The sequence below is a fragment of the Poeciliopsis prolifica genome, unplaced genomic scaffold (assembly GCF_027474105.1).
Source record: "Poeciliopsis prolifica strain line A6 unplaced genomic scaffold, Auburn_PproV2 SCAFFOLD004, whole genome shotgun sequence".
In the NCBI taxonomy this organism is placed as follows: domain Eukaryota; kingdom Metazoa; phylum Chordata; class Actinopteri; order Cyprinodontiformes; family Poeciliidae; genus Poeciliopsis; species Poeciliopsis prolifica.
Genome location: NW_026562379.1, coordinates 18893417 through 18911881, shown reverse-complemented (window position 1 = coordinate 18911881; position 18465 = coordinate 18893417). Strand labels below are relative to the sequence as shown.

Here is an 18465-nt window from a genome sequence, read left to right as displayed (position 1 = left end):
GTTTTCCTACTGTTTCTTATTAGGCCCGAGCAGCTAAGCGCTGCGAAGGCCTATTGTTTTTCCTACTGTTTTCTTAGGCCCGAGCAGCTAGCGTGCGAAGGCCTATTGTTTTCCTATTGTTTATTATTATTATTCTTCCACCCAAATGAATTGGCTTTTTGGGCTTTATCATATTCAAAAACTCACCAAACTTGGCAGAGGCCTTAAGCCTGTTTTAAAATTTACATATTTTAAAGTCGTCGCAAAAATTGCAACAGAAATGTCCTCTACGCGCCACCTAGAAATTGGAAAACACCCTTTTTTACCCTCTGCTATTCACTTACTTTATCGTAGAGAGACATGAAATTTGGTACACTTGTAGAACTCCCCAAGACGCTCAAAATTTACAATTAATGTCATAGTGCAAGTATCACAGGAAGTGAACCATTTTTGATTGAAGTTCCCATTTTGACCCATTTTTGCCAATTTTTGCCGTTTTACAGCTTTGTATTTGATCTATCTCCTCCTAGGGATTTTGATTGATCGACTTCAAACTCGGTCAGTCTGTTCATAAGGCATGTCCCATCTAAAGTTATCTAAACGGTGAGTTTTTGAGTATGTTGAGGGGGGTCAGCAGGGGTCAAAGTTCACCTACTCGCTGTAAAAAAATAAACTGCTATATCTCCTACACAGAACTCACAGAAGCACCAAAGTTTCTGTGATTGATCATCATCGGGTCTTCTACAATACCCTATGGTTCGAATGATGACCTCACTTAGGCCACGCCCCCTGAGAACAGGAAGTGTCATATTTTTACTGTGGAAGGTCGCTATCTCACCCCTTTGACCTCATCAACATGAAACTGTGCCCAGGCACAGAAGACATGTTGGTGTATTGAGGATTCCCACCCCGACCAGCTACGATGGAGCAGGTGGGCGTGGCGGCGTGGCGAAGTGACCTCTAACGCATCGCCATCGCCGTTTGGCTCTCAATTCCACATTTTCGGTCCCAGCTGCTCCAAATTCACAACAATGGATCCTCATCGACTCCCCGAACAGGAATCCATCACAATATTTGGTGGGCGTGGCTAATTTCTCTATAGCGCCCCCTAGAAAATTTTAAATGATCAGCCCCAAGCCATGCTTTAACCTACAAATACGAACTTTACACATGTGTACCTTGTCAGGACGTACAAAAAGTATCTTGGAGCCATGTCTAAACCCCACAGGAAGTCAGCCATTTTGGATTCAAGTTCGGTTTTTGACCCCATTTTTGCCGTTTACAGCCTTCATATTGATCTATCTCCTCCTAGGGATTTCGATTGATCGCTTCAAACTCGGTCAGTCTGTTCATAAGCATGTCTCATCTAAAGTTATCTAAACGGTGAGTTTTTGAGTATGCTGAAGTGGGGTTAGCAGGGGTCAAAGTTCACCTACTCGCCATAAAAACATAAACTGCTATATCTCCTACACAGAAACTCACAGAGGCACAAGTTTCTGTGATTGATCATCATCGGGTCTTCTACATTACCCTATGGTCGAATGATGACATCACTTAGGCCATGCCCCCTGAAACAGGAAGTGTAATGTTTTACTGTGAACGTTCGCTATCCGACCCCTTTGACCTCATCAACATGAAACTGTGCCCAGACACCGAAGACATGTTGGTGTATTGGGATTCCAACCCCGACCAGCTACGATAGAGCAGGTGGGCATGGCGGCGTGGCGAATTTACTTGTAACGCCATCGCCATACGTTTGGCTCTCAATACCACATTTTTCGGGCTCAGCTGCTTCAAACTCACAAGGATGAATATTTATCCTCTGCCCGAACTGGAATCCATCACAATATCTGTAGGGCGTGGCCTAATTTATCTATAGCGCCCCCTAGAAAACAGCAGCCCATAGGTTATGTTGTTATTAATTATTTAAATATACATTATTATAACTTTTTATATATATATAGTTTATTTTGTGGGTTAAAGTACAAACATTCATTCATTTTTGCTAGAAATAATACAAACAAAGTCATCAGCAAACTTATGACACAGCGAAGTAAGAACACACTGGGTCAGTGTTGATGGAGTACCACTGGCACCTTGTGGAGAAATACTGGTACTGCTAGTGCAATACCAGTATTGCGACAGCAGGAGGCATGGTACTCCATCAATGAGAAAACAGATCGACGCTACGTAATAACAGTCAGCCGGCACAGCTGGAGCTGCAAAGTTTTCCTGAACATTTTGCTTGCTTTTTGGAGCCACAGAACTGGACTACTACGCTCAACATTTGCTTGATTTTGGAGTTGCAAATCCGAACCACGCTTTTGAGCAAGAGGCTCTGTTGGACCGGAGTTGGAGCAGTTTAATGGGCTCTTTGCACCTCAGCTTACACGTTCGGGAACACGGCTGAAATGTTTTTTCCAAGGTAACAATTAATAATGTACATTGATCCGAAACCCCAACAAGTAAGGCAAAGAAAGGTTTTAAGATGTTCGCCTCGTTATACATTCACAGATATGAAGGTGAGTTTTATTTTCTTTAAACTGCTAGCACAAGCCTGGCTAGCTTTCTAGTAAAATCTGCTATTTAATTATCTAAAGATTTCTCAGCCATCTAACGGACACTGTTTGTGCCTTATTTTCAAGCATATTACGTGTGTTTATTGTTAACTGGAGAGGGGGTGGGGGGCAGATTACAGTTCAGACTTTTTGCTTGAATTATGACGAAGAAAAACGAGCACAGAGCTTACTCTGGTATCGGAGTTCTAGTTCAGCTGACTGTTCAGATTCAGAGTTATTACTTTTAGAAAAATATGGCCGTGTTGCTTAAGATTTCTGTGTTATTTCGTTTTTATTACTTTTGCATGCTAGTAGTGAAGGGCTCATTAAGACGGTGTTTAGAGCGGTGTGTACGGCGTTAGCTTCAAGTGGTAGCTTTAACTTGTAGCAACGAATATTTACAAGCTGTCTTAATTGAGGATGGCTTGGAAATCCATGAAAACTTAAACAAAGTACATAGTATTGTTTTATTTGTGTCTTAAGTACGACTTTGTCTTTTATAGCAGTCATAGTTTCTGAAAGCGGAAAAAAGAGCCGCATTCGGTATACAGTTGTGACGTCAGCGCGGCAGGTGCAAAGAGCCCATTGCTGTTCGTTTAAACAGTCGTAACTCGCGGTGCGGTGAGTAATTTATTCCTTCCTGCTGGTTCTGGAAGCCGTCATGTTTGGAACAGTTTTCTGAGGAGGATGCTAACCAATGCCTGAGGCCTGCAACGTTTTTAATGCTAACGAAGCGCTTTACTAATTCAATAACTGAATAGTGTGTTTGATACATCCAGTTTCATACATTCAGATTTGTTTGTTATTATGTATAGAAGATGTTTAAAATGTCGTTTGAAAGAGCTCTGAGAAAATGCTAAGTATCTTTTTACAGATCCATTGGGGTTGTAATATTTAGTTGCAGCACTTCCTGTGATTAATACCTAATTAATGGATGGGATTGAGCCTGTGCTATTGTTCTAAAGTGCTGAAAGTTAACTGTGCTCTGTTATTGTGCATTGCCCTTGGTTTTTACTGAACAGTGCGGTTTATTAAACTGATACATCTTAACCTTCACCATTTTCCTGACTCATTTCACGATAACGTTAAAGTTGCACTGCATTTACATCTCAGTTTGTAGTTAACATCAGCATGTGGGTGTGGCTTAGTGTAAAACTTCACTATTTACCATGAAACATCAACATTAAATGACTTCCAAATGCAAGATCACAGCTGCATCATCACACTTCCTCTGTCTTTCTAGAGAACAGCCTGAACACATTTCCATGGTCACTTGATGACCTCACTGTAGCCCCGCCCACTTTTAAGAGGCAGTCACATGTTTTTTCTGCTGTATGTTTTACTGTTATTCTATAATTTATATGGGTTTCATCATGTGAATACTGACTAAAAACGATAACATGATGAACTCTATGAATGCTGGCTGCTGACCGAACCGCATTGGGTGTAGAAATGACGAAATGCATTACTTCGCCATGTGCATATGATCGGCTCTAAATGACACGTGGATCATCGGACTGGCGCCAAATTGAAAACGTATGACCTTTGTTGACCTCTAAAGAGCAAAACAGCATTGAAATGTATTTTGACTCCACTGCGCCCCTACATTAATCCGCCAGCTGTATTTCCTCGCTAAACCAATGAATCTATACCACATTTTTTTGCATCTTGAAAGGATAGCCGCCGAACGCATAGATGCGTACCGCCTGTGGACGGGCGCGGAAACTGCGCAACAACTTCTGTCTTAGCACGTGCGCAGCGTTGATGGAAACTGAGCAACAGCTTCCGCGGTGCGGGCGGAGGCGCTGAAAACTGCGTGAGAGCTTCTGTGGTGGCTGGCGTGAGGCGGCGGTTGCTCGTACCCCGCGGTGGCAATAGGCCGGAGCGGCGCTTGGCTGCGAGGGCCGTTCGAGGCTGCTTGCAGCTTTAATTATTATTATTCTCCCTCCAAATGAATTGGCTTTTTTGGGGCTTATCATATTCAAAAACTCACCAAACTTGGCGGAGGCCTTAAGCCTGTTTCAAATTTACGTATTTTAAAGTCGTCGCAAAAATTCCACAAGAAATGGCTCAATAGCGCCACCTAGAAATTTTCAAAGGACCCTTTGCTATTCACTTACTTCATCGTAGAGACATGAAATTTGGTACACTTGTAGAGCTCCCCAGATGCTCAAAATTTACAATTAATGTCATAGTGCAAGTATCACAGGAAGTCGGCCATTTTGGATTTGAAGGTCCAATTTTGAGCCCATTTTTGCCGTTTACAGCCTCCGTATTTGATCGAACTCCTCCTAGGGATTTCCATTGACCGGCTTCAAACTCGGTCAGTCTGTTCATAAGGCATGTCCCATCTAAAGTTATCAAAACGGTGAGTTTTTTGAGTATGCTGAAGGGGGTAAGCAGGGGTCAAAGTCACCTACTCGCCGTAAAAAAATAATCTGCTATATCTCCTACCACAGAAACTCACAGAGGCACCAAAGTTACTGTGATTGATCATCATCGCTGCCCTACAATACCCTATGGTCGAATGATGACATCACTTAGGCCACGCCCCCTGAGAACAGGAAGTGTCAGTTTTACTGTGAACTGTCGCTATCTGACCCTTTGACCTCATCAACATGAACTGTGCCCAGACACAAAAACATGTTGGTGTATTGAGGATTCCAACCCCGACCAGCTTAGATGGAGTAGGTGGGCGTGGCGGCGTGGCGAAGTGACCTGTAACGCCATCGCCATACGTTTGGCTCTCAATTCCACATTTTCGGGCCCAGCTGCTGCAAACTCACAAGGATGGATCCTCCTCCACTCCCCGACAGGAATCCATCACAATATTTGGTGGGTGTGGCCTAATTTCTCTATAGCGCCCCCTAGAACACTTTAAATGATCAGCCCCCAAGCCATGCTTTAACCTACAATTACGAAACTTTGTACACGTGTGTACCTTGTCAGGACTTACAAAAAGTCTCTTGGAGCCATTGTCTAAACCCCACAGGAAGTCAGCCATTTTGGATTGAAGTTTGGATTTGACCCATTTGCCGTTTACAGCCTTCGTATTTGATCAACTCCTCCTAGGGATTTCGATTGATGGGCTTCAAACTCCGTCAGTCTGTTCATAAGGCATGTCCCATCTAAAGTTATCAAACGGTGAGTTTTTGAGTATGCTGAAGGGGGGTTAGCAGGGGTCAAAGTTCACCTACTCCCCAAAAAAATAAACTGCTATATCTCCTACACAGAACTCACAGAGGCACCAAAGTTTCTGTGATTGATCATCATCGGGTGTCCTACAATACCCTATGGTCGAATGATGACATCACTTAGGCCACGCCCCTGAGAACAGGAAGTGTAATGTTTTACTGTGGACGGTCGCTATCTGACCCCTTTGACCTCATCAACATGAAACTGTGCCAGACACAGAAAACATGTTGGTGTATTGAGGATTCCAACCCCGACCACATTCGATGGAGCAGGTGGGCGTGGCGGCGTGGCGAAGTGACCTCTAACGCCATCGCCATACTTTGGCTCTCAATTCCACATTTTCGGGCCCAGCTGCTGCAAACTCACAAGGATGGATCGACATCACCTCCCCGACAGGAATCCATCACAATATTTGTGGGGCGTGGCCTAATTTCTCTATAGCGCCCCCTAGAAAAATTTAAATGATCAGCCCCAAGCCATGCTTTAACCTACAATTACGAAACGTTGTACACGTGTGTACCTTGTCAGGACTTACAAAAAAGTCTCTTGGAGCCATGGTCTAAACCCCACAGGACGGCCATTTTAGATTGAAGTTCAGATTTTGACCCCATTTTGTCGTTTACAGCCTTCCTATTGATCGAACTCCTCCTAGGGATTTCGATTGATCGGCTTCAAACTCGGTCAGTCTGCTCATAAGGCATGTCCCATCTAAAGTTATCAAAACGGTGAGTTTTTGAGAATGCTGAAGGGGGGTTAGCAGGGGTCAAAGTTCACATACTCCCCATAAAAAATCAACTGCTATATCTCCTACACAGAAACTCACAGAGGCACCAAAGTTTCTGTGATTGATCATCATCGGGTGTCCTACAATACCCTATGGTCGAATGATGACATCACTTAGGCCACGCCCCTGAGAAAAGGAAGTGTCATGTTTTACTCTGAACGGTCGCTATCTGACCCCTTTGACCTCATCAACATGAAACTGTGCCCAGACACAGAAGACATGTTGGTGTGTTGAGGATTCCAACCCGACCAGCTTCGATGGAGCAGCTGGGCGTGGCGGCGTGGCGAAGTGACCTGTAACGCATCGCCATACGTTTGGCTCTCAATTCCACATTTTTGGGCGCAGCTGCTCCAAACTCACAAGGATGGATCTTCATCCACTCCCCGACAGGAATCCATCACAATATTTGTAGGGTGTGGCCTAATTTATCTATAGCGCCCCCTAGAAATTTTAAATGATCAGCCCCAAGCCATGCTTTAACCTACAATTACGAAACTTTGTACACGTGTGTACCTTGTCAGGACTTACAAAAAAGTCTCTTGGAGCCATGTCTAAACCCCAGAGGAAGTGAGCCATTTTAGATTGAAGTTCAGATTTTGATCCCATTTTTGGCGTTTATAAACCATTTCAGTAATTCGCCACTTGGGGTCAGTATTGCTCCACAAATGAAACAGCAGATAAACAGAATGAAGAACAATATCAGTATTTCGCCAGTAGGTGTCAGTGTTCCTCCACCAATGACAAACAGATCCACGGGCGGATGGGCGTGAAAACTTTGTGAGAGCGTTGCCATGAAATTTCTAAAAGGATAGAAATGTCTCAGATAATTTTTGTTGAATTAAATCATGCAGTAAATGTAGCGTTTTCTTACTTCTTACAAACCATTTCAGTAATTCGCCACTCTGAGTAAGTATTACTCCAACAATGAAATAGAGTTCTTTAGAAAACAGCTGAAATGATGAAAAATGACGAACTGTAATACTTCGTCATGTGCATATGATCGGCTGTAAATGACACGTGGATCATCCGACTGACGCCAAATTGGACGTATGACCTTTGTTGACCAACCAAAGAGAACAACAGCATTGAAATATATTTTGACTCCACTGCGCGTCCTACATTAATCCGCCAGCTATATTTCCTCGCTAAACCAATGAATCTGCACCACATTTTTGCATCGTCAAGGAGCGCATCCGAACGCATCTGTGCGTACCGCCTGGTGGACGGGCGCGGAAACTGCGCAAACAACTTCTGTGTTAGCACGTGGCCAGCGTTGATGGAATCTGAGCAACAGCTTCCGCGGTGCGGCGGAGGCGCTGAAAACTGCGTGAGAGCTTCTGTGGTGGCTGGCGTGAGGCGGCGGTTGCTCGTACCCCGCGGTGGCAATAGGCCGGAGCGGCGCTTGGCTGCGAGGGCCGTTCGAGGCTGCTTGCAGCTTTAATTATTATTATTATTCTGCCCCCCTAAAGAGGGGCCTTTTTGGGGGCTTTATCATTTTCAAAAACTCACCAAACTTGGCGGACGCGTAAAGGGAGTTTCAAAATTTGTATTTTAAGGTCTTTGCAAAAATCCCATAAAAAATGGCTCAATAGCGCCCCTACAAATTTTCAAAGGACCCTTTGCTATTCACTTAATTTATCCTAGAGACATGAAATTTGGTACACTTGTAGAGCTCCCCAAGATGCTCAAAATTTACAATTAATGTCATAGTGCAAGTATCACAGGAAGTCAGCCATTTTGGATTGAAGGTCCAATTTTGAGGCCATTTTTGCCGTTTACAGCCTCCGTATTTGATCGAACTCCTCCTAGGGATTTCGATTGATCGGCTTCAAACTCAGTCAGTCTGTTCATAAGGCATGTCCCATCTAAAGTTATCAAAACGGTGAGTTTTTGAGTATGCTGAAGGGGGGTTAGCAGGGGTCAAAGTTCACCTACTCGCCATAAAAAAATAAACTGCTATATCTCCTACACAGAAACTCACAGAGGCACCAAAGTTTCTGTGATTGATCATCATCGGGTGTCCTACAATACCCTATGGTCGAATGATGACATCACTTAGGCCACGCCCCCTGAGAAAAGGAAGTGTCATGTTTTACTTTGAATGGTCGCTATCTGACACCTTTGACCTCATCAACATGAAACTGTGCCCAGACACAGAAGACATGTTGGTGTGTTGAGGATTCCAACCCCGACCAGCTTCGATGGAGGAGCTGGGCGTGGCGGCGTGGCGAAGTGACCTGTAACGCCATCGCCATACGTTTGGCTCTCAATTCCACATTTTTGGGCGCAGCTTCTCCAAACTCACAAGGATGGATCTTCATCCACTCCCCGACAGGAATCCATCAATATTTGTAGGGTGTGGCCTAATTTCTCTATAGCGCCCCCTAGAAAATTTTAAATGATAAGCCCAAGCCATGCTTTAACCTACAATTACGAAACTTTGTACACATGTGTACCATGTCAGGACTTACAAAAAAGTCTCTTGGAGCCATGGTCTAAACCCCAGAGGAAGTCGGCCATTTTAGATTGAAGTTCAGATTTTGATCCCATTTTTGGCGTTTATAAACCATTTCAGTAATTTGCCACTTGGGGTCAGTATTGCTCCACAAATGAAACAGCAGATAAACAGGATGAAGAACAATATCAGTATTTCGCCAGTAGGTGTCAGTGTTCCTCCACCAATGACAAACAGATCCACGGCGGATGGGCGCGAAAACTTGTGAGAGCGTTGCCATGAAATTTCTAAAAGGATAGAATGTCTCAGATAATTTTTGTGGAATTAAATCATGCAGTAAATGTAGCGTTTTCTTACTTCTTCCAAACCATTTCAGTAATTCGCCACTCTGAGTAAGTATTACTCCAACAATGAAATAGAGTGCTTTAGAAACACAGCTGAAAATGATGAAAAATGACGAACTGTAGTACTTCGTGCATACGATCGGCTGTAAATGACACGTGGATCATCCGACTGACGCAAATTGGATATGTATGACCTTTGTTGACCTCTAAAAAGAACAACAGCATTGAAATATTTTTGACTCCACTGCGCGTCCTACATTAATCCGCCAGCTATATTTCCTCGCTAAACCAATGAATCTGCAACACATTTTTTGCATCGTCAAGGAGCGCCTCCGAACGCATCAGTGCGTACCGCCTGGTGGACGGCGCGGAAACTGCGCAACAACTTCTGTCTTAGCACGTGGCCAGCGTTGATGGAAACTGAGCAACAGCTTCCGCGGTGCGGGCGGAAGAGCTGAAAACTGCGTGAGAGCTTCTGTGGTGGCTGGCGTGAGGCGCCGGTTGCTAGTACCCCGCGGTGGCAATAGGCCGGAGCGGCGCTTGGCTGCGAGGGCCGTTCGAGGCTGCTTGCAGCTTTAATTATTATTATTATTCTTCCACCCAAATGAATTGGCTTTTTGGGGGCTTTATCATATTCAAAAACTCACCAAACTTGGCAGACCCGTAAAGGGAGTTTCAAAATTTTGTATTTTAAGGTCATCGCAAAAATCCCATAAGAAATGGCTCAATAGCGCCACCTAGAAATTTTCAAAGGACCCTTTGCTATTCACTTTCTTCATCGTAGAGACATGAAATTTGGTACACTTGTAGAGCTCCCCAAGATGCTCAAAATTTACAATTAATGTCATAGTGCAAGTATCACAGGAAGTCGGCCATTTTGGATTGAATGTCCAATTTTGAGCCCATTTTTGCCGTTTACAGCCTCCGTATTTGATCGAACTCCTCCTAGGGATTTCCATTGACCGGCTTCAAACTCGGTCAGTCTGTTCATAAGGCATGTCCCATCTAAAGTTATCAAAACGGTGAGTTTTTGAGTATGCTGAAGGGGGGTTAGCAGGTCAAAGTTCACCTACTCGCCGTAAATAAATAAACTGCTATATCTCCTACAAAGAAACTCACAGAGGCACCAAAGTTACTGTGATTGATCATCATCCGCTGCCCTACAATACCATATGGTCGAATGATGACATCACTTAGGCCACGCCCCCTGAGAACAGGAAGTGTCATGTTTTACTGTGAACTGTCGCTATCTGACCCCTTTGACCTCATCAACATGAAACTGTGCCCAGACACAGAAAACATGTTGGTGTGTTGAGGATTCCAACCCCGACCAGCTTCGATGGAGCAGCTGGGCGTGGCGGCGTGGCGAAGTGACCCGTAACGCCATAGCCATACGTTTGGCTCTCAATTCCACATTTTTGGGCGCAGCTGCTCCAAACTCACAAAGATGGATCTTCATCCACTCCCCGAGGAATCCATCACAATATTTGCAGGGTGTGGCCTAATTTCTCTATAGCGCCCCCTAGAACATTTTCAATGATCAGCCCCAAGCCATGCTTTAACCTACAACTACGAAACTTTGTACACTTGTGTACCATGTCAGGACTTACAAAAAAGTCTCTTGGAGCCACGGTCTAAACCCCAGAGGAAGTCAGCCATTTTAGATTGAAGTTCAAATTTTGATCCCATTTTTGCCGTTTACAGCCTTCCTATTTGATCGAACTCCTCCTAGGGATTTCGATTGATCGGCTTCAAACTCGGTCAGTCTGCTCATAAGGCATGTCCCATCTAAAGTTATCAAAACGGTGAGTTTTTGAGAATGCTGAAGGGGGGTTAGCAGGGGTCAAGTTCACCTACTCGCCGTAAAAAAATAAACTGCTATATCTCCTACACAGAAACTCACAGAGGCACCAGACTTTCTGTGATTGATCATCATCGGGTGTCCTACAATACCCTATGGTCGAATGATGACATCACTTAGGCCACGCCCCCTGAGAAAAGGAAGTGTCATGTTTTACTCTGAACGGTCGCTATCTCACCCCTTTGACCTCATCAACATGAAACTGTGCCCAGACACAGAAGACATGTTGGTGTGTTGAGGATTTCAACCCCGACCAGCTACGATGGAGCAGGTGGGCGTGGCGGCGTGGCGAAGTGACCTGTAACGCCATCGCCATACGTTTGGCTCTCAATTCCACATTTCTGGGCCCACCTGCTCCAAACTCACAAGGATGGATTCCCATCAACTCCCGACAAATCCATCACAATATTTGGTGGGCGTGGCCTAATTTCTCTATAGCGCCCCCTAGAAAACAGCAGCCCATAGGTTATTGTTATTAATTATTTAAATATACATTATTATAACTTTTTATATATATATAAGTTTATTTTGTGGGTTAAAGTACAAACATTCATTCATTTTTGCTAGAAATAATACAAACAAAGTCATTCAGCAAAACTTATGACAGCGAAGTAAGAACACACTGGGGTCAGTGTTGATGGAGTACTACTGGCACCTTGTGGAGAAATACTGGTACTGCTAGTGCAATACCAGTTGCCCCAGCAGGAGGCAGTGGTACTCCATCAATGAGAAAACAGATCGACGCTACGTAATAACAGTCAGCCGGCGACAGCTGGAGCTGCGAAGTTTTCCTGAACATTTTGCCTGCTTTTGGAGCCACAGAACTGGACTACGCTCAACATTTTGCTTGGATTTTGGAGTTGCAAATCCAAACCACGCTTTTGAGCAAGAAGGCTCTGTTGGACCGGAGTTGGAGAAGTTTAAACTGAGCAACAGCTTCCGCGGTGCGGGCGGAGGCGCTGAAAACTGCGTGAGAGCTTCTGTGGTGGCTGGCGTGAGGCGGCGGTTGCTCATACCCCGCGGTGGCAATAGGCCGGAGCGGCGCTTGGCTGCGAGGGCCGTTCGAGGCTGCTTGCAGCTTTAATTTATTATTTTTTTTTCCCACCTCTTTGGGGGGCTTTTTGGGGGCCTTATCATATTGGAAAACTCACCAAACTTGGCGGAGGCCTTAAGCCTGTTTAAAAATTTTGATTTTTAAGGTCATCACAAAAATCCCACAAGAAATGGCTCAATAGCGCCACCTAGAAATTTTCAAAGGACCCTTTGCTATTCACTTACTTTATCCTAGAGACATGAAATTTGGTACACTTGTAGAGCTCCCCAGGACGCTCAAAATTTACAATTAATGTCATAGTGCAAGTATCACAGGAAGACAGCCATTTTGGATTGAAGGTCCAATTTTGAGGCCATTTTTGCCGTTTACAGCCTTCGTATTTGATCGAACTCCTCCTAGGGATTTCGATTGATCGGCTTCAAACTCGGTCAGTCTGTTCATAAGGCATGTCCCATCTAAGTTATCAAAATGGTGAGTTTTTGAGTATGCTGAAGGGGGGTTAGCAGGGGTCAAAGTTCACCTACTCGCCGTAAAAAAATAAAACTGCTATATCTCCTACACAGAAACTCACAGAGGCACCAAAGTTTCTATGATTGATCAACATTGGGTGTCCTACAATACCCTATGGTCGAATGATGACATCACTTTGGCCACGCCCCCTGAGAACAGGAAGTGTAATGTTTTACTGTGAACTTTCACTATCTGACCCCTTTGACCTCATCAACATGAAACTGTGCCCAGACACAGAAGACATGTTGTGTTGAGGATTCCAACCCCGACCAGCTTCGATGGAGCAGGTGGGCGTGGCGGCGTGGCGAAGTGACCTGTAACGCCATCGCCATACGTTTTTGCTCTCAATTCCACAGTTTCTGTTCCAGCTGCTCCAACCTCACAAGGATGGATCTTCATCCACTCCCCGACAGGAATCCATCACAATATTTGGTGGGCGTGGCCTAATTTCTCTATAGCGCCCCCTAGAAAACTTTAAATGATCAGCCCCAAGCCATGCTTTAACCTACAATTACGAAACGTTGTACACATTGTACCTTGTCAGGACTTACAAAAAAGTCTCTTGGAGCCATGGTCTAAACCCCACAGGAAGTCGGCCATTTTAGATTGAAGTTCAGATTTTGACCTCATTTTTGCCGTTTACAGCCTCCGTATTTGATCGAACTCCTCCTAGGGATTTCGATTGATCGGCTTCAAACTCGGTCAGTCTGTTCATAAGGCATGTCCCATCTAAAGTTATCAAAACGGTGAGTTTTTGAGAATGCTGAAGGAGGGTTAGCAGGGTCAAAATTCACCTACTCGCCATAAACATAAACTGCTATATTTCCTACACAGAACTCACAGAGGCACCAAAGTTACTGTGATTGATCATCATCGGGTGTCCTACAATACCGTATGGTCGAATGATGACATCACTTAGGCCACGCCCCCTGAGAACAGGAAGTGTAATGTTTTACTGTGAAAGGTCGCTATCTGACCCCTTTGACCTCATCAACATGAAACTGTGCCCAGACAGAAGCCATGTTGGTGTTGAGGATTCTAATCCCCGACCAGCTACGATGGAGCAGGTGGGCGTGGCGGCGTGGCGAAGTGTGCTGTAACGCCATCGCCATACGTTTGGCTCTCAATTCCACATTTTTGGGCGCAACTGCTCCAACCTCACAAGGATGGATCTTCATCCACTCCCCGACAGGAATCCATCACAATATTTGTAGGGTGTGGCCCAATTTCTCTATAGCGCCCCCTAGAAAATTTAAAATGATCAGCCCCAAGCCATGCTTAACCTACAATTACGAAACTTTGTACACATGTGTACCATGTCAGGACTTACAAAAAGTCTCTTGGAGCCATGGTCTAAACCCCAGAGGAGTCGGCCATTTTAGATTGAAGTTCAGATTTTGATCCCATTTTTGGCGTTTATAAACCATTTCAGTAATTCGCCACTTGGGGTCAGTATTGCTCCACAAATGAAACAGCAGATAATCAGAATGAAGAACAATATCAGTATTTCGCCAGTAGGTGTCAGTTCCTCCTCCACCGATGATAAACAGATCCACGGGCGGATGGGCGTGAAACTTTGTGAGTGTTGCCATGACATTTCTAAAAGGATAGAAATGTCTCAGATAATTTTGTTGAATTAAATCATGCAGTAAATGTAGCGTTTTCTTACTTCTTACAAACCATTTCAGTAATTCGCCACTCTGAGTAAGTATTACTCCAACAATGAAATAGAGTGCTTTAGAAACACAGCTGAAAATGATGAAAAATGACGAACTGTAGTACTTCGCCATATGCATATGATCGGCTGTAAATGACACGTGGATCATCCGACTGACGACAAATTGGATACGTATGACCTTTGTTGACCTCTAAAGAGAACAACAGCATTGAAATATATTTGACTCCACTGCGCGTCATACATTAATCCGCCAGCTATATTTCCTCGCTAAAGCAATGAATCTATACCACATTTTTTGCATCGTCAAGGATAGCCGCCGAACGCATAGATGCGTACTGCCTGGTGGACGGGCGCGGAAACTGCGCAACAACTTCTGTCTTAGCACGTGCGCTTTGATGAAAACTGAGCAACAGCTTCCGCGGTGCGGGCGGAGGAGCTGAAAACTGCGTGAGAGCTTCTGTGGTGGCTGACGTGAGGCGGCGGTTCCTCGTACCCCGCGGTGGCAATAGGCCGGAGCGGCGCTTGGCTGCGAGGGCCGTTCGAGGCTGCTTGCAGCTTTAATGTGATTTTATTGTTTATTTGCTGGATGAAAATCAGATGATTATTTTATTTGAAAAATAATTATAGTATAGTTTGCATAGTTTTAGTTTTATTTTACTTTTGCTCTATTTTATTATTTTTTTGCTATTTGTGCAAAAAAATTTTCATGCATGTATTAATAAAAATCTGTTGCTTTGATAAAAATGTTTTTAATTTGCATCAAAAAGCAAAATTTATATTTTCATATTTATCTTGTTGCATTTACTGAACCTCAGTGGAAAAAAAATATTTATTTTTTGCTCCATTTTAAATTTTAAATGCTATAAAACTATATTAAAATTTTTCTCAGTCTGCTGCAAGAAAGGAGCGGTGCATTCACTGACCTTAGGAAACTCAGAGTTTGTGAGTTTCCCAGTTCTGATCTGGTTCTGGTCCGGTTCTGGTCCGGGATGCTTCAACGCTGGAATCAGTGAACCGGGTCGGCGCCAGCAGCAGAGATGTTTTGCTTCAGTTTATCTCAGATCCAAATCAGGAAACAAATTCTTCCTTTCAGAGTAACAGAACAGAAATCTGCTTCGTTTCTCTGATCCGTTTAAACTGCGTTTGTTCGAAATAACAGCAAAAACAAATTCTCACCTTCAGCAATAAATGTGAATTTTGAGCTAAAGTTTTAGTTACTCTAAATATTTAGCTATGAACTAAATATTTAATTAGCAGACTAAATATTTAGCCTCAAATTACATGTTTAGTTTGAATTGTTTTACATTTATAAATGAACGTAGAGCCTGGTGACCATTTGACTGATTTTTAATCCCCTTCTCTTATGGCATAAAAACACAAACCTGCTGACATGAAGACAGACTAAACCTTTTCTGTTGGAGGATCACATGATCCATGAGGCGCTCTTATTATGAAAATCCCTCAGATTCATTTCATTGCAACAGAAAATAACCCGGGGTCATGTGGAGACGCCTGGAGACACAAACATGTTCAGCGCCGGTCCAGAGACAGAGCGCCGTTTGTTCTGTTGCAGCGTCGTCCCGCTCCGTCCCGCTGGGGAATCTGACCTTGAACGCAGCATTTAATGATCCCATGTTCAGCTTACCTGCAGCTTCCAGCAACGTGATGCTGCAAAGCTAAACAGAGCTTTTAGTTAGCTAACCACATATGTACTTAGCAAGCTAAATAATTAGCTTTGAACTAATATTTTGTTTGTAAAGCTTACAAAAGAAATAAGTTTACAAACTAGATATTTTCTTTGTTCTTAACACTAAATATTTAGTTTGTAAACTGCATATTACATGCTTAGTTTGAATATTTAGCTTGCTAGCTGAATGCTGCTGCTAGCGCCTTAGCGTGTTTATCGTCTTGCTGTGTTATGATGTGGATTCTCCGTTCGGCTTGATGAATTTTAAACTGAATGAAGACAAAAAGTGACTAAATGTCATTATTCTCATTTGTTGGTAAAAAACTGATGTTCTTGACGTCAGTCGAAACGATCGCTCCTGGCCCGCTCTGAGTCGGCCCGGTTCTGTTCACACAGCAGATGTTCTGGACTCGGCTCGGTTCTTGTAGGGGACAGAACCCTACAGGACGGAACCAGGTCGGTTCCGTCCAGAACCAGGACAGAACCGACCAATGGGAGCATAGGGACGACTCAATCGGCAGCTCTGATTGGTCCAAACATGATGTTACTCTGACATGAAGTCAGTGGGTTTCTGACTTCACCATGGCGATGATGGTGATGATGATGGTGATGATGATGGTGATGATGATGGTGGTGAGGCAGAGGGTGGAGGTGGGCGGGGCTAAACGCTGCCAGCTGGAACAGATTTCCTCTGCAGGCCCAAACTGAACAATAAAACCTTTAACACACTGTAACGTGAGAAGGAGTGTGTGTTCCTTACATGTGAGGGTGTGTTTCCCTCCATCCAGAGGTCCCACCCTGTGTGTGTGTGTGTGTGTGTGTGTGTGTGTGTGTGTGTGTGTGTGTGTGTGTGTGTGTGTGTGTGTGTGTGTGTGTGTGAGCCTGTGGGGACCGACCCGGTTTAGCATCAGGCGTGTTGGGACAAAGTGAGGACATTCTGGCTGACCGTCTCCTGTTTCCCACTTTATTCCAACATTTGGGGGAATTAATGCTGCGTCAGTCAGTCGCCCCTTTGCCCCAGCCGACTCCGCCGCCCTTCAGAGGAGGAATGTGTCTCATGTGATCTCAACATGTCAAACACAGAATCATTATTTTATGAAGCGAGACTCCGATTGTTCCTCATGTGTAAAAGTTTGTGGGAATTTTTGTAAAGTGTTTATAATTCTGTATTTATTTAGGAAAAAACAGAAACAATCGATTTTTAAAATATTCATCAGCTAATTTAGTCATTGATTTATTGTTAATTTAAGTGTACAGACTATAAAAAGCTCATTTTACTGAAAGAACAAAACACTCAGAGTAGAAATTAAGACAAAGTATATACAGTTTGTGTTTAAGATAAAAAATTTTAAAAAACTTTTGTCTGTAAATCTGTTCCACACAGAACTCCTCTGTGCCAGTTTTAGTTCCACTTGGTTCAAACTCTGGAAAATATCCAATTAATCACCTTCTGCATCAGTTATCAATCAGCTGAGCGCTCAGAGTCAAGCTGCACCGAAAACCAAAACACTTTACTTTAAAAATAACATTTCACGGCCAACTAATGCTACACAGTGTGAAAAAATAAGTTGATAAGTAGATGAACAGTTTTCCTACAACAGTGAGACGTTTCTGTTCCATTAGCACATTTAGCAGCGCGTTCATGAGGATGATTGATGGCACTAAGCCCCTCCTCCTGGCTCTGATTGGTTGATTTTGGTGCATTTGTCAGATGATAATTGCAGCTGGGAGATGAGATCAATCTTTTCACAGATTATCGGTTTCATATAAAACATGCAGACAATTTGAACAAATATGTTTTAAAAAAATTATTAATAAAAGTTACAAACTTTAAAGCCGTTTAAAGCTCTTCTGTTGGTGGTTTTCCAAGCTGTTATAAAACATGCAGAAGAAATTAAATTACACTTTGTTTCAGCAAAAGCAATTATGAAATGTCAGCCATCTTTAAATCCAATATGGCTGCTATTTGTCATCATTTTGTCATCATTTCAGACCCAGTTTCACAGGTTAGAAGATCTAAAGACCCTCATTGAGGCTTTAACAGCTGCAGTAAAATCTGGTGGCCATTTTGGAATCCAACATGGCGGGGAATGTTTTTGTCTGTTTTCTTCTGGACTCAGTTTGTTTTTGAAATCAAACATTTTTGATCCCGTCTTTCCTCCAGTCCTGGAGATCCTGCAGCTGGTGAAGAAGCGTGACCTCTTCCTGGCCGACGCCCACATCCTGGAGCTGGAGCAGGAGTGCAACGCCGGCGCCACCGCCGAGCCCGAGGACGCCGCCAGCTCCACCGTCAAAGATGGCGGCCGCAGGAAGGCGAAGGACGTGGAGCTGCTGTACGAGGAGCTGCAGAAGGAGCTGTG

At 43.8% G+C, this 18465-nt stretch overlaps 1 protein-coding gene across 1 annotated transcript in view; it reads left to right on the top strand.

Moving 5' to 3' along the window:
- The window catches only part of exoc3l2b (exocyst complex component 3-like 2b), a 59495-nt gene that overhangs the window by 31895 nt on the left and 9135 nt on the right, over positions 1-18465 (top strand). Inside the window, exon 5 of the mRNA XM_055028124.1 lies at positions 18270-18465. This exon is cut by the window's right edge and continues 64 nt beyond it. Coding sequence (XP_054884099.1) covers positions 18270-18465 — 196 coding nt within the window. The remainder of the gene's footprint in view (positions 1-18269) is intronic.